Source organism: Bombina bombina, chromosome 8 (assembly GCF_027579735.1).
Source record: "Bombina bombina isolate aBomBom1 chromosome 8, aBomBom1.pri, whole genome shotgun sequence".
Taxonomy (NCBI): Eukaryota; Metazoa; Chordata; class Amphibia; order Anura; family Bombinatoridae; genus Bombina; species Bombina bombina.
In genome coordinates, this window is record NC_069506.1 from 313,058,027 (window position 1) to 313,081,407 (window position 23,381).

General features: G+C 43.1%; 1 protein-coding gene across 1 annotated transcript in view; it reads right to left on the reverse strand.

The window, feature by feature from the left end:
• Positions 1-23,381, reverse strand: part of NCAPD3 (non-SMC condensin II complex subunit D3) — a 273,275-nt gene that overhangs the window by 32,999 nt on the left and 216,895 nt on the right. Inside the window, exon 27 of the mRNA XM_053691510.1 lies at positions 2,630-2,832. Within this exon, the coding sequence (XP_053547485.1) occupies positions 2,630-2,832 (203 nt within the window). The remainder of the gene's footprint in view (positions 1-2,629; positions 2,833-23,381) is intronic.

Sequence of the window (23,381 nt, forward strand, 5' to 3'; positions counted from 1 at the left end):
TTGATGACACATCAGCAGACCAAGATTTGAGCCACAATGCTCTACGTGCTAAAATAGCAAATCCTGCATTTTTTGCCGTGAGTCCCGAATGGTATCTGATATAGGAAACATTTTCTTAAAATTAGGAGAGGGAGAAAACGGTATACCTGGTCTATCCCATTCCTTACTAATAATTTCCGAAATTCTCTTAGGAACCGGAAAAACATCAGTGTAAGTAGGAACTTCCAAATATTTATCCATTTTACACAATTTCTCTGGAGGAATCACAATAGGATCATAATCCTCCAGAGTCGCTAAAACCTCCCTAAGCAACAGGCGGAGGTGTTCAAGCTGAAATTTAAATGACATAGCATCCAAATCTGTCGTAGGCAAAACATTCCCTAAATCAGAATTTTCACCCTCAGACAGTAATTCCCTGATCCCCAACTCAGAGCACTGTGAGGGAACATAGGAAATAGCTAATAAAGCATCAGAGGATTCAGTGTTTACATTAATACTTTACCTACTGCGTTTACCCTGCAACACTGGTAATTTAGACAATACCTCTGTAAGGGTAGTTGACATAACTGCAGCCATCTCCTGCAGAGTAAAGGAATAAGACGCACTAGAAGTACTAGGCGTCGCTTGTGTGGGCATAAAAGGTTGTGACACTTGGGGAGAATTGGATGGCATATCCTGATTCTCTTCAGATTGAGAATCATCCCTAAGCACATTTACTTTATTTAAAATATGCTTTTTACATTGTAAAGCCCTTTCAGTAAAAAAGTTACACAATGTTAGAGGGGGTGCACAATAGCTTCTAAAAACAAGAACAATGAGAAACCTCAATGTCAGACATGTTGAACAGACTAGTAATACCACAAAAGTCGTTTAAACACTTATTTATAGCATAAAATAAACATTAGAAAAAACGTGTACTGTACCTTTAAGAAAAGAAAAAGTGAACAATTTTGGTTAATCCAAAAATTACTGCACCCAGAAGCAAGGGCAGAAATAAGGCTTTAGAAGTACTTTTATCAACATGTAGTCAAAAGATAGATAAAAATACACTCTGCACCTCGCCACAGCTCTGCTGTGGCGCCTACCTGCCCCCAGGGTACTTCAAATCAAGTTTCCAACCCTTCAGACCAGCTACACAGTCCAGGAGCCACCAAGTTACTGTTTGCTGCTGCTAAGCCTGAAGAAATTGCGCCAAAATAGGCTCCGCCCCTTAAGGTCAAAAGTCGGAGTAGGCCCAAACAACACTGCATGGAAATGCAGTTTTGCACTAAAGTAAAAATACATACACAATATAACCCTCAAGCATAAAACCAATAAGTTTTAAGTGCCAAAAATAAAAAACATAAAACATAGTTTTTTATATTGTCTCCCATGTCACATAATGCCGAAATATATACTAATGATAAATATAAAATAGGGACTCCAGTAACACCCCTCTTATTAAAATAGATTTTACTGCTTACCCCATTCCCATACAGGGAAATAATGCCAGCCAGTTCTGATACACCAAGTCTCCTCAGAAAAAAAGGCTGCACATACCTTAATGCTGCTTGTAGCATGAAACTGGTCTCCACACTGAAGATGTCTCATGGTTACCTTCAGAAGTCTTGTGGGAACCAGCGTGGATCTAAGTTACAAATGCTAAGATCATCAAACCTCAGGGCAGAAATCTTCTTCCATATCCCCCTGAGGAAAATAGTACGCACCGGTACCATTTAAAATAAACTTCTTGATTGAAGAAACTAAACTAACACCTCACTTTACCATGTCTTCCTAGTATAACACAGGCAAAGAGAATGACTGGGGTGGAGGGGAAGGTGTGCGGCTATATTTATTCAGCTCTGCTGTGGTGCTCTTTGCCACTTCCTGTTAGCAGGAGGTTTATATCCCACAAGTATGGATGAAATCCGTGGACTCGTCATATCTTTGTAAAAGAAATAAGTAATAGAAGTACATTGGAAAGTTGTTTAACATTGCATGCCATATCTGAATCATGAAAGAGCATTTTGGGTTTCAGGTCCATTTGAAGGGACATGATACACAAATGTTGAAGCACTTGGAAAAGGATGCAGCATAGAAAATATCACCTGTAAAAAAGGAAGATATTTTACCTTAAAATTTTACAACCCCCTTTGTAAAGGGACATTAAGCAGCCAATCAGGATGCTAGTCCCAGGACTTGCAAGGGAATGTGTTATTTTCTTATTCAGTCTAAGGAAGTTTACTATGATCTCTCACAAGATTTCAGTGAAATCGCACAAGATCACAGCAAAGCAAAGCATGACCTCAGCACTGCTGATGCGGATTGACTTTATTTTTCTCCAACTTGCAGCTGGACAGTAGCCGAAGTATAAACTTCTTACACTGCACTTACTCTGGTGACCCAAATAAATTGTAAGGTAAAATATCTTCCTTTTTTACTTAAAGATGTTCAGGTGATATTTTCATGTCAGCTTTTTAGTTATGCTGCATAATTTTCAAGTGATTTAGCTTATGGGTATTGTGTCCTTTTTAGAACAAATGGTTTCATCTCTTTGGGGAGAGGTAGCCTTAAAACCTGCTCTCCTGGTATTTCTTGACTAAATACACCACTGTGTTTACAGCTACAAAAACCTGCATCAAACACACACTTGTGAAATGAGCTTTTTCTGTGCTACTTGCATCACAGCATTTGCCATGGCCATCTCATCATCATCACCGCCACCAATATCTTCAGCAGGCTTGGACCTCATTGCAGACAATTTAATCTCCTTGCAGCACATAATTTCAAAGATGTCCGAAAGCAATTCGTTTGCATCCATGTCAATTGGTAAAATCCCATCCACAAAACAGGCTGTCAAGAAAGAAGAGAAAAAAAAAAAACGTCAATTTTATTTTCTTGGTCAATGTAAACAACAAAAATCTACTTCAATCTAGTATTTGGCAAAATCACCATCATTGTGGGCCAGATTATACTAAAAATAAACAAAAAATACCAACTTTCCCTGCTTAAGGTTTAAAGGGACACTGAACCCCAAATTTTTGTTTGTGATTCAGAATGAGCATGACATTTTAAGCAACTTTATAATTTACTCCTTGTGACAGACCCTTCTGTCAGGACTGAAAGAGTTAACTGTGTTTAGCTTTAAGAATCTAATTTCTAAAGACAGGTTTTCTGGCCTCAGCTATTGTGTGCTATAATTACATTTAAGTAATAAACAGGCCATTGTTTAATCACCCTCAGAGAACAGACGCTAGGTGATAAGACAAGCCAAATGTGTTTAAGTTGTTATCTGCCTAAGTAAAGTATTTAAGTAATATAATTCTATTGTATCATGTCAAGGGCGCTTCTCCCTTTTATCTAATGTACAACATTCTTTCAACCCCCATCTGAGGGGGGGTCAAAAACCTGTATAAATCTGTGTGCTGCCTTCAAATAAAGTTGTCATTCTGTTTTAAACCTGAAACTGGCTGGGTTGTGAATTGCTGATTGTCTATGCAGGACATTGTTCATCTGGGGTTAACCCTTGGTACACAGTTGGTACCGTAACATTGGTGGCAAGCGACGGGAGAATCCTTATCGCCCAGAAGAGCAACTACACAAGCCAGTAACCTCAGGAAGAGGGGGATTATTACAATACTGACTAAGATGGAAAGAGTACCAGGGACAGAAGGAACCAATGGGCCCAGCATAGCAGACAGAACCCCTGAAGAAGCAAGTTTTGACCGGGCTGTCAAAATAAGACTGGCACATTATGGCCCCAACCCATCTGCAGAAATTATCGACCGGGTCATAGCAGCTGTGGAAGCCAACCTACTTCGCCAAAGCGGCGCTGCAGCAAACCCAGTGGAAAAGAGAAAAGTGAATTTTGCAGCTTTTAAAAACTTCCTGGAAACAGAAGGAGAGATTGATGGGTACCTTGCGGATTTTGAGAGGCAATGTGCACTACACAAGGTACCCGCAGAGGACTGGGTCACGATATTATCCGGAAAATTATCCGGCCGGGCCAGTGAGGCTTTTCGGGCCATTCCAGATGAGGAAGTCGGGGATTATAATACTGTAAAAGAGGCTCTGCTCTCCAGGTATGCGGTTACACCGGAGGCATACCGGAGGCGGTTCAGAGACACTGTTAAATTAGCTGGTGATTCCTACCTTGAGTGGGCATGTAAGGTGCACCGCACAGCAGCTCACTGGATAGCGGGGTGCCAAGCCGTATCTGGGGAAGAGGTGCTGCAGCTATTCCTGTTGGAACATTGCTTCGACAAGTTACCCGCAGGAGTTCGAGAGTGGGTTCGGGACCGTAAACCCTCCACCCTGCATGAAGCGGCTCGCTTGGCAGATGAGTATACGGATGCCCGCAAACTGGACACTGCTACCACTAAGCCCCCTGCTAGAGTGGAGTACAGACCCCCAGTCACCCCAGCAGCTGCCAGTTACCAACCCCCAGCGCACCGCTATACCACACGGCCTCCGGCCACGAACTACCCTCAGAGAGCCCGGTTCAATTTGCGGGGCTACTCACAACCGATTCGGTGCTTTAGATGTAAGCAACTAGGGCACAAAAGACCAGAGTGTCCCCTAAATGCAGCGAACCAAGCACAGTCCTGGAGAAGACCCGCCGGCAGAATCCCACGTAACCCTCAGCCTGCGGCCCGCTACGTAGAGGCGCAAGAATGCTGGGGCATCCTACATGAGGCAGACCTTGTGCAAGCTGCCCACCGGAATAACCGGCAACTGGTTAAAGTGAATGGGAAGGAGGTCAGTGGTCTACGGGATACTGGTGCTACCATGACCTTGCTTCGAAAGAACTTGGTGTCTGAGAAACAGCACACAGGAGACACTGTGGCTGTGAGGGTAGCAGGGGGCACTGTGTTCCGCCTACCTGTTGCCAGGGTGCATTTGGATTGGGGAGGGGGCGCTAGACCTGTGAATGTGGGGGTCATGAAGGATTTACCAGCTGATGTTCTCCTTGGAAATACCTTGGTCCCCCTTGTTTCTGCCTATGCTCCCATGGGTCCCGCTGATGTTAACCCTGTGACTACCCGTGCTCAGATCCGTGCAGCAGAGACTGACCCCCCTGCTGCTAAGCCCCAGGACGCTGAGCTCAGTAAATCTCTATCCGCTATTGATATGTGGGAGTCACGTTACAATGCGCTGATGAAGGAGAAGAGTCACGTAGAGGATAAAATGGTCACGTTAAATAATCATGTAACAGTGCTAGCAGGAGAGAAGAGGAGTGCAGAGGAAAAAGCACGTTTAGAACAGGAATCTCTGCTAGACAAGCTGCACCGACAGACTGCAGAAAACACCAGCTTGAGAGTGGAACATGAAACATTAAGGACAAACTTAGTGACACTGGAGGAGAAGCTGACGCTGGCTCATAGGGAGGTACAGCAACTCAAGGGCACCCTATGTCAGTATGAAGGGATTGTGGATACCTATAAAGAGCAGGTACAAAAACCACGTAAAGAAGCCGATGATATTTTGAAGGACTGTTTAGCCCTAGTCGGGGCACTGAAGAGGTTGAACCCTTGTTTATACAGACAGGGATTCTCTCTCATAACGGGAATACAGATGGATAGTCCCAGCAAACTGACATGCCTACCACCTCCTAGTCCGGTCATCCCCAGGTTGACCCGCAAAAGGGTCAAGCCGGGTCTGCCGGAGTGTTCCACAAGGGGGGAGCTATGTGACAGACCCTTCTGTCAGGACTGAAAGAGTTAACTGTGTTTAGCTTTAAGAATCTAATTTCTAAAGACAGGTTTTCTGGCCTCAGCTATTGTGTGCTATAATTACATTTAAGTAATAAACAGGCCATTGTTTAATCACCCTCAGAGAACAGACGCTAGGTGATAAGACAAGCCAAATGTGTTTAAGTTGTTATCTGCCTAAGTAAAGTATTTAAGTAATATAATTCTATTGTATCATGTCAAGGGCGCTTCTCCCTTTTATCTAATGTACAACATTCTTTCAACCCCCATCTGAGGGGGGGTCAAAAACCTGTATAAATCTGTGTGCTGCCTTCAAATAAAGTTGTCATTCTGTTTTAAACCTGAAACTGGCTGGGTTGTGAATTGCTGATTGTCTATGCAGGACATTGTTCATCTGGGGTTAACCCTTGGTACACAGTTGGTACCGTAACACTCCTATTATAAATTTTTCTTAATTCTCTTGGTATCTTTATTTGAAATGCAAGAATGTACAGTAAGTTTAGATGCCAGACCATTTTTGGTGAACAACCTGGGTTGTTCTTGCTGATTGGTGGATAAATTCATCCACCAATAAAAAAGAGCTGTCCAATGGTCTGCACCAAAAAAAAAGCTTAGATGCCTTCTTTTTCAAATAAAGATAGCAAGAGAAAGAAGAAAAATTGATAATAGGAGTAAATTAGAAAGTTGCTTAAAATTGCATGCTCTATCTGAATCACAAAAAGAAAAAAATTGGGTTCAGTGTCCCTTTAATTCCAAAGTGCTGGAAGAATAACGTTATACTGACTAAGGATGGAAAAAGCAATTGTGAAGAAACTTGTGAACTTGGAGTCAAATAGCAAAGTGTTTTATTCCAGGTGTTAAATCTATTGTAAGATCATATTCTAATACATTACATACCATGAGATACTGGAGTACAACAATTGTACTATCCTGCTCACATACTGAAGTATGGTGTTCCCTAAAGCAATTTATGAAGCATTATTTCAAATATTATTGCCAACAATACTTTTCATGCCAATTTAGAACTCATGGACTTACTTTTGGTTATGGTAGTTGGCGTGTAACAAGATTGATTAACAGGTTTTACAGTTATGGTACATAAAAAAAAGGTATGGTACATAAAACATAATTAATGCTTACCTGATAAAGTTATTTCTCTTGTAGTGTATCCAGTCCACGGATAATCCATTACTTGTGGGATATTCTCCTTCCCAACAGGAAGTTGCAAGAGGATCACCCACAGCAGAGCTGCTATATAGCTCCTCCCCTCACTGCCATATCCAGTCATTCGACCGAAACAAGCCGAGAAAGGAGAAACCATAGGGTGCAGTGGTGACTGTAGTTTAATTAAATTTTAGACCTGCCTGAAAAGGACAGGGCGGGCCGTGGACTGGATACACTACAAGAGAAATAAATTTATCAGGTAAGCATAAATTATGTTTTCTCTTGTTAAGTGTATCCAGTCCCCGGATCATCCATTACTTGTGGGATACCAATACCAAAGCTAAAATACACGGATGATGGGAGGGACAAGGCAGGAACATTAAACAGAAGGAACCACTGCCTGTAGAACCTCTCTCCCAAAAACAGCCCCCGAAGAAGCAAAAGTATCAAATTTGTAAAATTTGGGAAAAGTATGAAGGGAAGACCAAGTTGCAGCCTTGCAAATCTGTTCAACAGAGGCCTCATTTTTAAAGGCCCAGGTAGAAGCCACAGCTCTAGTAGAATGAGCTGTAATCCTTTCAGGAGGCTGCTGTCCAGCAGTCTCATAGGCTAAACGGATTATACTCCGAAGCCAAAAAGAAAGAGGTCGCCGAGGCCTTCTGACCTCTCCTCTGTCCAGAGTAAACAACAAACAGGTTAGATGTTTGGCGAAAATCTTTAGTAGCCTGTAAGTAAAACTTCAAGGCACGGACTACGTCTAGATTATGCAAAAGACGTTCCTTCTTTGAAGAAGGATTAGGACAAAATGATGGAACAATAATCTCTTGATTGATATTCTTGTTAGAAACCACCTTAGGTAAAAAACAGAATTTATGTTTACCTGATAAATTTCTTTCTCCAACGGTGTGTCCGGTCCACGGCGTCATCCTTACTTGTGGGATATTCTCTTCCCCAACAGGAAATGGCAAAGAGCCCAGCAAAGCTGGTCACATGATCCCTCCTAGGCTCCGCCTACCCCAGTCATTCGACCGACGTTAAGGAGGAATATTTGCATAGGAGAAACCATATGGTACCGTGGTGACTGTAGTTAAAGAAAATAAATTATCAGACCTGATTAAAAAACCAGGGCGGGCCGTGGACCGGACACACCGTTGGAGAAAGAAATTTATCAGGTAAACATAAATTCTGTTTTCTCCAACATAGGTGTGTCCGGTCCACGGCGTCATCCTTACTTGTGGGAACCAATACCAAAGCTTTAGGACACGGATGAAGGGAGGGAGCAAATCAGGTCACCTAAATGGAAGGCACCACGGCTTGCAAAACCTTTCTCCCAAAAATAGCCTCAGAAGAAGCAAAAGTATCAAACTTGTAAAATTTGGTAAAAGTGTGCAGTGAAGACCAAGTCGCTGCCCTACATATCTGATCAACAGAAGCCTCGTTCTTGAAGGCCCATGTGGAAGCCACAGCCCTAGTGGAATGAGCTGTGATTCTTTCGGGAGGCTGCCGTCCGGCAGTCTCGTAAGCCAATCTGATGATGCTTTTAATCCAAAAAGAGAGAGAGGTAGAAGTTGCTTTTTGACCTCTCCTTTTACCTGAATAAACAACAAACAAGGAAGATGTTTGTCTAAAATCCTTTGTAGCATCTAAATAGAATTTTAGAGCGCGAACAACATCCAAATTGTGCAACAAACGTTCCTTCTTTGAAACTGGTTTTGGACACAGAGAAGGTACGATAATCTCCTGGTTAATGTTTTTGTTAGAAACAACTTTTGGAAGAAAACCAGGTTTAGTACGTAAAACCACCTTATCTGCATGGAACACCAGATAAGGAGGAGAACACTGCAGAGCAGATAATTCTGAGACTCTTCTAGCAGAAGAAATCGCAACTAAAAACAAAACTTTCCAAGATAATAACTTAATATCAACGGAATGTAAGGGTTCAAACGGAACCCCCTGAAGAACTGAAAGAACTAAATTGAGACTCCAAGGAGGAGTCAAAGGTTTGTAAACAGGCTTGATTCTAACCAGAGCCTGAACAAAGGCTTGAACATCTGGCACAGCTGCCAGCTTTTTGTGAAGTAATACCGACAAGGCAGAAATCTGTCCCTTCAGGGAACTTGCAGATAATCCTTTTTCCAATCCTTCTTGAAGGAAGGATAGAATCCTAGGAATCTTAACCTTGTCCCAAGGGAATCCTTTAGATTCACACCAACAGATATATTTTTTCCAAATTTTGTGGTAAATCTTTCTAGTTACAGGCTTTCTGGCCTGAACAAGAGTATCGATAACAGAATCTGAGAATCCTCGCTTCGATAAAATCAAGCGTTCAATCTCCAAGCAGTCAGCTGGAGTGAAACCAGATTCGGATGTTCGAACGGACCCTGAACAAGAAGGTCTCGTCTCAAAGGTAGCTTCCAAGGTGGAGCCGATGACATATTCACCAGATCTGCATACCAAGTCCTGCGTGGCCACGCAGGAGCTATCAAGATCACCGACGCCCTCTCCTGATTGATCCTGGCTACCAGCCTGGGGATGAGAGGAAATGGCGGGAACACATAAGCTAGTTTGAAGGTCCAAGGTGCTACTAGTGCATCCACTAGAGCCGCCTTGGGATCCCTGGATCTGGCCCCGTAGCAAGGAACTTTGAAGTTCTGACGAGAGGCCATCAGATCCATGTCTGGAATGCCCCACAGGTGAGTGACTTGGGCAAAGATTTCCGGATGGAGTTCCCACTCCCCCGGATGCAATGTCTGACGACTCAGAAAATCCGCTTCCCAATTTTCCACTCCTGGGATGTGGATAGCAGACAGGTGGCAGGAGTGAGACTCCGCCCATAGAATGATTTTGGTCACTTCTTCCATCGCTAGGGAACTCCTTGTTCCCCCCTGATGGTTGATGTACGCAACAGATGTCATGTTGTCTGATTGAAACCGTATGAACTTGGTCCTCGCTAGCCGAGGCCAGGCCTTGAGAGCATTGAATATCGCTCTCAGTTCCAGAATATTTATCGGTAGAAGAGATTCTTCCCGAGACCAAAGACCCTGAGCTTTCAGGGATCCCCAGACCGCGCCCCAGCCCATCAGACTGGCGTCGGTCGTGACAATGACCCACTCTGGTCTGCGGAACGTCATCCCTTGAGACAGATTGTCCAGGGACAGCCACCAACGGAGTGAGTCTCTGGTCCTCTGATTTACTTGTATCTTCGGAGACAAGTCTGTATAGTCCCCATTCCACTGACTGAGCATGCACAGTTGTAATGGTCTTAGATGAATGCGCGCAAAAGGAACTATGTCCATCGCCGCTACCATCAACCCGATCACTTCCATGCACTGAGCTATGGAAGGAAGAGGAACGGAATGAAGTATCCGACAAGAGTCTAGAAGTTTTGTTTTTCTGGCCTCTGTTAGAAAGATCCTCATTTCTAAGGAGTCTATAATTGTTCCCAAGAAGGGAACCCTTGTTGACGGGGATAGAGAACTCTTTTCCACGTTCACTTTCCAGCCGTGAGATCTGAGAAAGGCCAGGACAATGTCCGTGTGAGCCTTTGCTTGAGGAAGGGACGACGCTTGAATCAGAATGTCGTCCAGGTAAGGTACTACTGCAATGCCCCTTGGTCTTAGCACCGCTAGAAGGGACCCTAGTACCTTTGTGAAAATCCTTGGAGCAGTGGCTAATCCGAAAGGAAGCGCCACGAACTGGTAATGTTTGTCCAGGAATGCAAACCTTAGGAACCGATGATGTTCCTTGTGGATAGGAATATGTAGATACGCATCCTTTAAATCCACCGTGGTCATGAATTGACCCTCCTGGATGGAAGGAAGAATAGTTCGAATGGTTTCCATCTTGAAAGATGGAACCTTGAGAAACTTGTTTAAGATCTTGAGATCTAAGATTGGTCTGAACGTTCCCTCTTTTTTGGGAACTATGAACAGATTGGAGTAGAACCCCATCCCTTGTTCTCTTAGTGGAACAGGATGAATCACTCCCATTTTTAACAGGTCTTCTACACAATGTAAGAACGCCTGTCTTTTTATGTGGTCTGAAGACAACTGAGACCTGTGGAACCTCCCCCTTGGGGGAAGTCCCTTGAATTCCAGAAGATAACCCTGGGAGACTATTTCTAGCGCCCAAGGATCCAGAACATCTCTTGCCCAAGCCTGAGCGAAGAGAGAGAGTCTGCCCCCCACCAGATCCGGTCCCGGATCGGGGGCCAATATTTCATGCTGTCTTGGTAGCAGTGGCAGGCTTCTTGGCCTGCTTTCCCTTGTTCCAGCCTTGCATTGGTCTCCAAGCTGGCTTGGCTTGAGAAGTATTACCCTCTTGCTTAGAGGACGTAGCACTTTGGGCTGGTCCGTTTTTACGAAAGGGACGAAAATTAGGTCTATTTTTCGCCTTGAAAGGCCGATCCTGAGGAAGGGCGTGGCCCTTACCCCCAGTGATATCCGAGATAATCTCTTTCAAGTCAGGGCCAAACAGCGTTTTCCCCTTGAAAGGAATGTTTAGTAGCTTGTTCTTGGAAGACGCATCAGCCGACCAAGATTTCAACCAAAGCGCTCTGCGCGCCACAATAGCAAACCCAGAATTCTTAGCCGCTAACCTAGCCAATTGCAAAGTGGCGTCTAGGGTGAAAGAATTAGCCAATTTGAGAGCATTGATTCTGTCCATAATCTCCTCATAAGGAGGAGAATCACTATCGAGCGCCTTTATCAGCTCATCAAACCAGAAACATGCGGCTGTAGTGACAGGGACAATGCATGAAATTGGTTGTAGAAGGTAACCCTGCTGAACAAACATCTTTTTAAGCAAACCTTCTAATTTTTTATCCATAGGATCTTTGAAAGCACAACTATCCTCTATGGGTATAGTGGTGCGTTTGTTTAAAGTAGAAACCGCTCCCTCGACCTTGGGGACTGTCTGCCATAAGTCCTTTCTGGGGTCGACCATAGGAAACAATTTTTTAAATATGGGGGGAGGGACGAAAGGAATACCGGGCCTTTCCCATTCTTTATTAACAATGTCCGCCACCCGCTTGGGTATAGGAAAAGCTTCTGGGAGCTCCGGCACCTCTAGGAACTTGTCCATTTTACATAGTTTCTCTGGGATGACCAACTTTTCACAATCATCCAGAGTGGATAATACCTCCTTAAGCAGAATGCGGAGATGTTCCAACTTAAATTTAAATGCAATTACATCAGGTTCAGCCTGTTGAGAAATGTTCCCTGAATCAGTAATTTCTCCCTCAGACAAAACCTCCCTGGCCCCCTCAGATTGGGTTAGGGGCCCTTCAGAGATATTAATATCAGCGTCGTCATGCTCTTCAGTAACTAAAACAGAGCAGCCACGCTTACGCTGACAAGGGTTCATTTTGGCTAAAATGTTTTTGACAGAATTATCCATTACAGCCGTTAATTGTTGCATAGTAAGGAGTATTGGCGCGCTAGATGTACTAGGGGCCTCCTGAGTGGGCAAGACTCGTGTAGACGAAGGAGGGAATGATGCAGTACCATGCTTACTCCCCTCACTTGAGGAATCATCTTGGGCATCATTGTCATTATCACATAAATCACATTTATTTAAATGAACAGGAATTCTGGCTTCCCCACATTCAGAACACAGTCTATCTGGTAGTTCAGACATGTTAAACAGGCATAAACTTGATAATAAAGTACAAAAAACGTTTTAAAATAAAACCGTTACTGTCACTTTAAATTTTAAACTGAACACACTTTATTACTGCAATTGCGAAAAAACATGAAGGAATTGTACAAAATTCACCAAATTTTCATCACAGTGTCTTAAAGCCTTAAAAGTATTGCACACCAAATTTGGAAGCTTTAACCCTTAAAATAACGGAACCGGAGCCGTTTTAACACTTTAACCCCTTTACAGTCCCTGGTATCTGCTTTGCTGAGACCCAACCAAACCCAAAGGGGAATACGATACCAAATGACGCCTTCAGAAAGTCTTTTCTAAGTATCAGAGCTCCTCTCACATGCGACTGCATGCCATGCCTCTCAAAAACAAGTGCGCCACACCGGCGCGAAAATGAGGCTCTGCTTATGCTTTGGGAAAGCCCCAGAGAAATAAGGTGTCTAATACAGTGCCTGCCGATATTATAATATCAATATACCCAGATAAAATGATTCCTCAAGGCTAAATATGTTTTAAAACTGAATCGATTTAGCCCAGAAAAGTCTACAATCTTAATAAGCCCTTGTGAAGCCCTTATTTACCATCGTAATAAACATGGCTTACCGGATCCCATAGGGAAAAATGACAGCTTCCAGCATTACATCGTCTTGTTAGAATGTGTCATACCTCAAGCAGCAAGAGACTGCACACTGTTCCCCCAACTGAAGTTAATTGCTCTCAACAGTCCTGTGTGGAACAGCCATGGATTTTAGTTACGGTGCTAAAATCATTTTCCTCATACAAACAGAAATCTTCATCTCTTTTCTGTTTCTGAGTAAATAGTACATACCAGCACTATTTTAAAATAACAAACTCTTGATTGAATAATAAAAACTACAGTTAAACACTAAAAAACTCTAAGCCATCTCCGTGGAGATGTTGCCTGTACAACGGCAAAGAGAATGACTGGGGTAGGCGGAGCCTAGGAGGGATCATGTGACCAGCTTTGCTGGGCTCTTTGCCATTTCCTGTTGGGGAAGAGAATATCCCACAAGTAAGGATGACGCCGTGGACCGGACACACCTATGTTGGAGAAACCCAGGTTTTGTACGCAGAACAACTTTATCTGAATGAAAGATCAGATGAGGAGAATCACAATGTAAGGCAGATAACTCCGAGACTCTTCGAGCCGAGGAAATAGCCATCAGAAAAAAGAACTTTCCATGAAAGAAGTTAGATATCAATAGAATGAAGGGGTTCAAACGGAACCCCTTGAAGAACTTTAAGAACCAAGTTTAAGCTCCATGGAGGAGCAACAGGTTTAAACACAGGCTTAATTCTAACTAAAGCCTGACAAAATGCCTGAACGTCTGGAACTTCTGCCAGACGCTTGTGTAAAATAATAGACAGAGCAGAAATCTGTCCTTTAAAGAACTAGCAGATAATCCTTTGTCCAAACCCTCTTGGAGGAAGGACAATATCCTAGGAATCCTAACCCTACTCCATGAGTAATTCTTGGATTCACACCAATGAAGATATTTACGCCATATCTTGTGGTAAATTTTCCTGGTGACAGGCTTTCGTGCCTGTATTAAGGTATCAATTACTGACTCTGAGAAGCCACGCTTTGATAGGATCAAGCGTTCAATCTCCATGCAGTCAGTCTCAGAGAAAGTAGATTCGGATGATTGAAAGGACCTCGTATTAGAAGGTCTTGTCTCAGAGGCAGAGTCCATGGTGGAAAGGATGACATGTCCACTAGGTCTGCATACCAGGTCCTGCGTGGCCACGCAGGCGCTATCAATATCACTGATGCTCTTTCCTGTTTGATTTTGGCAATCAGACGAGGGAGCAGAGGAAACGGTGGAAACACATAAGCCAGGTTGAAGAACCAAGGCGCTGCTAGAGCATCTATCAGTGCCGCTTCTGGGTCCCTGGACCTGGATCCGTAACAAGGAAGCTTGGCGTTCTGGCGAGACGCCATGAGATCCAATTCTGGTTTGCCCCAACGGAGAACCAATTGAGCAAACACCTCCGGATGGAGTTCGCATTCCCCCGGATGAAAAGTCTGAGGACTTAGAAAATCCGCCTCCCAGTTCTCTACACCTGGGATATGGATCGCTGACAGGTGGCAAGAGTGAGTCTCTGCCCAGCGAATTATCTTGGAGACTTCTGACATCGCTAGGGAACTCCTGGTTCCCCCTTGATGGTTGATGTAAGCCACAGTCGTGATGTTGTCCGACTGAAATCTGATGAACCTCAGTGTTGCTAGCTGAGGCCAAGCCAGAAGAGCATTGAATATTGCTCTTAACTCCAGAATATTTATTGGGAGGAGTTTCTCCTCCTGAGTCCATGAACCCTGAGCCTTCAGGGAGTTCCAGACTGCACCCCAACCTAGAAGGCTGGCATCTGTTGTTACAATTGTCCAATATGGTCTGCAAAAGGTCATACCCTTGGACAGATGGGCCCGAGATAACCACCAGAGAAGAGAATCTCTGGTTTCCTGATCCAGATTTAGTAGAGGGGACAAATCTGTGTAATCCCCATTCCACTGACTGAGCATGCATAATTGCAGTGGTCTGAGATGCAGGCGCGTGAATGGCACTATGTCCATCGCCGCTACCATTAAGCCGATTACTTCCATGCACTGAGCCACCGTGGGGCGCGGAATGGAGTGAAGAACACGGCAAGCATTTAGAAGTTTTGATAACCTGGACTCCGTCAGGTAAATTTTCATTTCTACAGAATCTATTAGAGTCCCTAGGAAGGAAACCCTCGTGAGAGGAGATAGAGAACTCTTTTCTTCTTTCACTTTCCACCCATGCGACCTCAGGAATGCCAGAAATATCTCTGTATGAGATTTGGCAATTTGAAAGCTTGACGCCTGTATCAGGATATCGTCCAGGTAAGGAGCCACCGCTATGCCTCGCGGTCTTAGGACCACCAGAAGTGAGCCCAGAACCTTTGTAAAAATTCTTGGGGCTGTAGCCAACCCGAATGGAAGAGCTACAAATTGGTAATGCCTGTCTAGAAAGGCAAACCTCAGGAACTGATGATGATTCTTGTGAATCGGAATGTGAAGGTAGGCATCCTTTAAATCCACTGTGGTCATGTACTGACCCTCTTGGATCATGGGTAAAATTGTTCGAATAGTTTCCATCTTGAATGACGGAACTCTGAGGAATTTGTTTAGGATCTTTAAATCCAAAATTGGTCTGAAGGTTCCCTCTTTTGTAGGAACCACAAACAGATTTGAATAAAACCCCTGTCCTTGTTCCGTCCGCGGAACTGGATGGATCACTCCCATTACAAGGAGATGTTGTACGCAGCTTAGGAATGCCTCTTCCTTTATCTGGTTTGCAGATAATCTTGAAAGGTGAAATCTCCCTTGTGGAGGAGAAGCTTTGAAGTCCAGAAGATATCCCTGAGATATGATCTCCAACGCCCAGGGATCCTGAACATCTCTTGCCCACGCCTGGGCGAAGAGAGAGAGTCTGCCCCCTACTAGATCCGTTGTCGGATAGGGGGCTGCTCCTTCATGCTGTCTTAGAGGCAGCAGCAGGCTTTCTGGCCTGCTTGCCCTTGTTCCAGGACTGGTTAGGTTTCCAGGCCTGCTTGGATTGAGCAAAAGTTCCCTCTTGTTTTGAAGCAGAGGAAGTTGATGCTGCACCTGCCTTGAAATTTCGAAAGGCACGAAAATTAGACTGTTTGGCCTTTGATTTGGCCCTGTCCTGAGGAAGGGTATGACCCTTACCTCCAGTAATGTCAGCAATAATTTCTTTCAAACCAGGCCCGAATAAGGTCTGCCCCTTGAAAGGAATGTTGAGTAATTTAGACTTTGAAGTCACATCAGCTGACCAGGATTTGAGCCATAGCGCCCTACGCGCCTGGATGGCGAATCCGGAATTCTTAGGCGTTAGATTCTCGGGGCTATAGCCAACCCGAAGGGAAGAGCTACAAATTGGTAATGCCTGTCTAGAAAGGCAAACCTTAGGAACCGATGAAGATCTTTGTGAATCGGTATTTGAAGGTAGGCATCCTTTAAGTCCACTGTGGTCATGTACTGACCTTCTTGGATCATGGGTAGGATGGTCCGAATAGTTTCCATTTTGAAAGATGGAACTCTGAGGAATTTGTTTAAGATCTTTAGATCCAAAATTGGTCTGAAGGTTCCCTCTTTTTTGGGAACCACAAACAGATTTGAATAAAAACCCTGTCCTTGTTCCGTCCGCGGAACTGGATGGATCACTCCCATTACTAGGAGGTCTTGCACACAGCGTAGGAATGCCTCTTTCTTTATCTGATTTACAGATAACCTTGAAAGATGAAATCTCCCTTGTGGAGGGGAAGCTTTGAACTCCAGAAGATATCCCTGAGATATGATCTCCAACGTCCTGAACATCTCTTGCCCACACCTGGGCGCAGAGAAAAAGTCTGCCCCCTACTAGATCCGTCGCCGGATAGGGTGCCGTTCCTTCATGCTGTCTTAGAGGCAGCAGCAGGCTTCTGGCCTGCTTGCCTTTATTCCAGGACTGGTTAGGTTTCCAGGCCTGCTTAGATTGAGCAAAAGTTCCTCTTGTCTTGAAGCGGAGGAAGTTGATGCTGCACCTGCCTTGGAATTTCGAAAGGCACGAGAATTAGACTGTTTGGCCTTTGATTTGGCCCTATCCTGCGGAAGGGAATGACCCTTACCTCCAGTAATGTCAGCAATAATTTCTTTCAAACCAGGCCCGAATAAGGTCTGCCCATTGAAAGGAATGTTGAGTAATTTAGACTTTTGAAGTCACATCAGCTGACCAGGATTTGAGCCATAGCGCCCGACGCGCCTGGATGGCGAATCCTGAATTCTTAGCCGTTAGTTTAGTCAAATGAACAATGGCATCAGAAACAAATGAATTAGCTAGCTTAAGATTTCTTAGCTTGTCAACAATTTCAGTCAACGGAGCTGTATGGATGGCCTCTTCCAGGGCCTCAAACCAGAATGCCGCCGCAGCAGTGACAGGCGCAATGCATGCAAGGGGCTGTAAAAGAAAACCTTGTTGAATAAACATTTTCTTAAGGTAACCCTCCAATTTTTTATCCATTTAATCTGAAAAAGCACAACTGTCCTCAACCGGGATAGTGGTACGCTTTGCTAAAGTAGAAACTGCTCCCTCCACCTTAGGGACAGTCTGCCATAAGTCCTGTGTAGTGGCATCTATTGGAAACATTTTTCTAAATATAGGAGGTGGGGAAAAGGACACACCGGGCCTATCCCTCCTTACTAATAATTTCTGTAAGCCTTTTAGGTATTGGAAAAACATCAGTACTCACCGGCACTGCATAGTATTTCTCCAGCCTACACAATTTCTCTGGCACTGCAATTGTGTCACAGTCATTCAGAGCAGCTAATACCTCCCCAAGCAATACACGGAGGTTCTCAAGCTTAAATTTAGAATTAGAAATCTCTGAATCAGGTCTCCCCGAATCAGAGACGTCACCCACAGACTGAAGCTCTCCGTCCTCAGGTTCTGCATATTGTGACGCAGTATCAGACATGGCACTACAGCATCTAACCCCAGAGCTATCGCGCTTGCCTCTCAATTCAGGCAATCTGGATAATACCTCTGACAGGGTATTATTCATGATTGCAGCCATGTCCTGCAAAGTAATCGCTATGGGCGTCCCTGATGTACTTGGCGCCATATTAGCGTGCGTCCCTTGAGCGGGAGGCGAAGGGTCCGACACGTGGGGAGAGTTAGTCGGCATAACTTCCCCCTCGACAGACCCCTCTGGTGACAATTCTTTTATAGATAAAGACTGATCTTTACTGTTTAAGGTGAAATCAATACATTTAGTACACATTCTCCTATGGGGCTCCACCATGGCTTTTAAACATAACAAGTATCCTCTGTTTCAGACACGTTTGTACAGACTAGCAATGAGACTAGCAAGCTTGGAAAACACTTTAAAGCAAGTTAACAAGCAATATAAAAAACGTTACTGTGCCTTTAAGAGAAACAAATTTTGACAAAATTTGAAATAACAGTGAAAAAAGGCAGTTACACTAACAACATTTTTACAGTGTATGTAACAAGTCAGCAGAGCATTGCACCCACTTGCAAATGGATGATTAACCCCTTAATAACAAAAACAGAATAATAAATGACAAAAATGTTTTTAAACACAGTCACAACAACTGCCACAGACTACTGTTATTGTTAACCTCCTCAAACACGACTTTGAAGCCTTTTGAGCCCTTCAGAGATGTCCTGTATCATGCAGAGGGAAGCTGAATGTGTCTGTCAGTATTTTTATCTGCACAGAAAAGCACTAAAATAGGCCCTTCCCACTCATATTGCAACAGTGGAAAGCTTCAGGAAACTGTGTCTAGGCAAAAATCAAGCCAGCCATGTGGAAAAAAACTAGGCCCCAATAAGTTTTGTCACCAAACATATATAAAAACGATTAACATGCCAGCAAACGTTTTATATTACACTTTTATAAGAGTATGTATCTCTGTTAATAAGCCTGATACCAGTCGCTATCACTGCATTTAAGGCTTAACTTACATTAATCCGGTATCAGCAGCATTTTTCTAGCAAATTCCATCCCTAGAAATATATTAACTGCACATACCTTATTGCAGGAAAACCTGCACGCCATTCCCCCTCTGAAGTTACCTCACTCCTCAGAATATGTGAGAACGGCAGTGGATCTTAGTTACTTCTGCTAAGATCATAGAAATCAAAGGCAGATTCTTCTTCTAATGCTGCCTGAGATGAAACAGTACACTCCGGTACCATTTAAAAATAACAAACTTTTGATTGAAGTAAAAAAACTAACTATAATACACCACTCTCCTCTTACTACGTCCATCTTTGTTGAGAGTTGCAAGAGAATGACTGGATATGGCAGTGAGGGGAGGAGCTATATAGCAGCTCTGCTGTGGGTGATCCTCTTGCAACTTCCTGTTGGGAAAGAGAATATCCCACAAGTAATGGATGATCCGTGGACTGGATACACTTAACAAGAGAAAAATGTATTAAAGTCGGTAAGAAATCTGTCCCAAGGAAAGAATCTCTTTTGTATTGTGTATCATTTAAAAAAAAAAAAGCTTATCTGCCTTGTTTAAAAACAAAAACATAATTTATGTAAGAATTTACCTGATAAATTAATTTCTTTCATATTGGCAAGAGTCCATGAGCTAGTGACGTATGGGATATACAATCCTACCAGGAGGGGCAAAGTTTCCCAAACCTCAAAATGCCTATAAATACACCCCTCACCACACCCACAATTCAGTTTAACGAATAGCCAAACAGTGGGGTGATAAAGAAAGGAGTAGAAAGCATCAACAAAAGAAATTTGGAAATAATTGTGCTTTATACAAAAAATCATAGCCACCATAAAAAGGGTGGGCCTCATGGACTCTTGCCAATATGAAAGAAATGAATTTATCAGGTAAGTTCTTACATAAATTATGTTTTCTTTCATGTAATTGGCAAGAGTCCATGAGCTAGTGACGTATGGGATAGCAATACCCAAGATGTGGATCTCCACTCAAGAGTCACTAGAGAGGGAGGGAATAAAATAAAAACAGCCATATTCCGCTGAAAAAATTAATCCACAACCCAAAAAAATAAGTTTATTTTCATAATTGAAAGAAAAAAAAACTTAAATCAAAAGCAGAAAAATCAAACTGAAACAGCTGCCTGAAGAACTTTTCTACCAAAAACTGCTTTCGAAGAAGCAAATACATCAAAACGGTAGAATTTAGTAAATGAATGCAAAGAAGACCAAGTTGCTGCTTTGCAAATCTGATCAACTGAAGCTTCATTCTTAAAAGCCCACGAAGTGGAGACTGATCTAGTAGAATGAGCTGTAATTCTCTGAGGCGGAGCCTGACCCGACTCCAAATAAGCTTGATGAATTAAAAATTCCAACCAACAAGCCAAGGAAATAGCAGAAGCCTTCTGACCTTTCCTAGGACCAGAAAATAAAACAAATAGACTGGAAGTCTTCCTGAAATCTTTAGTAGCTTGCACATGATATTTCAAAGCTCTGACCACATCCAAAGAATGCAAGATCTTTCCAAAGAATTCTTAGGATAAGGACATAAGGAAGGGACAACAATTTCTCTATTAATGTTGTTAGAATTCACAACCTTAGGTAAAAATTGAAAAGAAGTCCGCAAAACTGCCTTATCCTGATGAAAAATCAGAAAAGGAGACTCACAAGAAAGAGCAGATAGCTCAGAAACTCTTCTAGCAGAAGAGATGGCCAAAAGGAACAATACTTTCCAAGAAAGTAGTTTAATGTCCAAAGAATGCATAGGTTCAAATGGAGGAGCCTGTAAGGCCTTCAGAACCAAATTAAGACTCCAAGGAGGAGAAATTGATTTAATGACAGGCTTAATACGAACTAAAGCCTGTACAAAACAATGTATATCAGGAAGTATAGCAATCTTTCTGTGAAATAAAACAGAAAGAGCGGAGATTTGTCCTTTCAAGGAACTTGCAGACAAACCTTTATCCAAACCATCCTGAAGAAACTGTAAAATTCGAGGAATTCTAAAAGAATGCCAGGAGAATTTAGGAGAAGAACACCATGAAATGTAAGTCTTACAAACTCTATAATAAATCTTTCTAGAGACAGATTTACAAGCTTGTAACATAGTATTAATCAATGAGTCAGAGAAACCTCTATGACTTAGAACTAAGCGTTCAATTTCCATACCTTCAAATTTAATGATTTGAGATCCTGATGGAAAAACGGAATTTGAGATAGAAGGTCTGGCCGTAACGGAAGTGGCCAAGGCGGGCAACTGGACATCCGAACCAGATCCGCATACCAAAACCTGTGTGGCCATGCTGGAGCCACCAGCAGCACAAATGATTGTTCCATGATGATTTTGGAGATCACTCTTGGAAGGAGAACTAGAGGCGGGAAAATGGAAGCAGGATGATAACACCAAGGAAGTGTCAGCGCATCCACTGCTTCCGCCTGTACATCCCTGGACCTGGACAGGTATCTGGGAAGTTTCTTGTTTAGATGAGAGGCCATGAGATCTATCTCTGGAAGACCCCACATCTGAACAATCTGCGAAAATACATCTGAATATAAAGTCTGGCGGCTGAGATAATCCGCCTCCCAATTGTCTACACCTGGGATATGTACCGCAGAGATTAGACAGGAGCTGGATTCCGCCCAAGCAAGTATCCGAGATACTTCTTTCATAGCTTGGGGACTGTGAGTCTTACCCTGATGATTGACATATGCCACTGTTGTGATATTGTCTGTCTGAAAACAAATGAACGGTTCTCTCTTTAACAGAGGCCAAAACTGAAGAGCTCTGAAAATTGCACGGAGTTCTAAAATATTTATTGGTAATCTCGCCTCTTGAGATTTCCAAACCCCTTGTGCTGTCAGAGATCCCCAAACAGCTCCCCAACCTGAAAGACTCGCATCTGTTGTGATCACAGTCCAGGTTGGCCGAATAAAAGAAGCCCCTTAAACTAAACGATGGTGATCTATCCACTACGTCAGAGAGTGTCGTACATTGGGATTTAAGGATATTGATTGTGATATCTTTGTATAATTCCTGCACCATTGGTTCCGCATACAAAGCTGTAGAGGTCTCATGTGAAAACGAGCAAAGGGGATCGCGTCCGATGCTGCAGTCATGAGACCTAAAACTTCCATGCACATAGCCACTGAAGGGAATGACTGAGACTGAAAGTGCCGACAGGCTGCAACCAATTTTAAACGTCTCTTGTCTGTTAGAGACAGAGTCATGGACACTGAATCTATCTGGAAGCCTAAAAGGGTGACCCTTCTTTGAGGAATCAAGAAACTTTTTGGTAAATTGATCCTCCAACCATGTTTCCAAAGAAACAACACTAGTTGATTTGTGCGAGATTCTGCAGTACGTAAAGACTGAGCTAGTACCAAGATATCGTCCAAATAAGGAAACACTGCAATACCCTGTTCTCTGATTACAGAGAGTAGGGCACCCAGATCCTTTGAAAAGATTCTTGGAGCTGTTGCTAGGCCAAATGGAAGAGCAATAAATTGGTAATGCTTGTTTAGAAAAGAGAATCTCAGAAACTGATAATGTTCTGGATGAATCTGAAGGTATGCATCCTGCAAGTCTATTGTGGACATATAATGTCCTCGCTGAACAAAAGGCAGAATAGTCCTTATAGTCACAATCTTGAAAGTTGGTACTCTTACATAACGATTCAAAATTTTCAGATCCAGAACTGGTCTGAATAAATTTTCCTTTTTTGGGACAATGAATAGGTTTGAATAAAACCCCAAACCTTGTTCCTGAAGAGGAACTGGCATGATTACCCCTGAAGACTCCAGGTCTGAAACACACTTCAGGAAAGCCTGAGCTTTTACTGGATTTGATGGGATACGTGAGAGAAAAAAAATCTTCTCACAGGAGGTCTTATTCTGAAACCTATTCGATACCCTTGAGAGACAATGCTCTGAATCCATTGATTTTGGACAGAATTTATCCAAATATCCTTGAAAAACCTTAATCTGCCCCCTACCAGCTGAGCTGGAATGAGGGCCGCACCTTCATGCAGACTTAGGGGCTGACTTTGGTTTCCTAAATGGCTTGGATTTATTCCAATTTGAGGAAGGCTTCTTCCATAGGAATAGTGGTACGTTTAGCAAGAGTAGAAATAGCTCCATCAACTTTGGGGATTTTTTCCCAAAACTCTATAGATTATGCTGGTAAAGGATACAATTTTTTAAACCTTGAAGAAGGAATAAAATAAGTACCTGGCTTATTCCATTCCTTAGAAATCATACCAGAAATAGCCTCAGGAATAGGGAAAACCCCTGGAGAAACCACAGGAGGTTTAAAAACAGCATTTAAACGTTTATTAGACTGAACGTCAA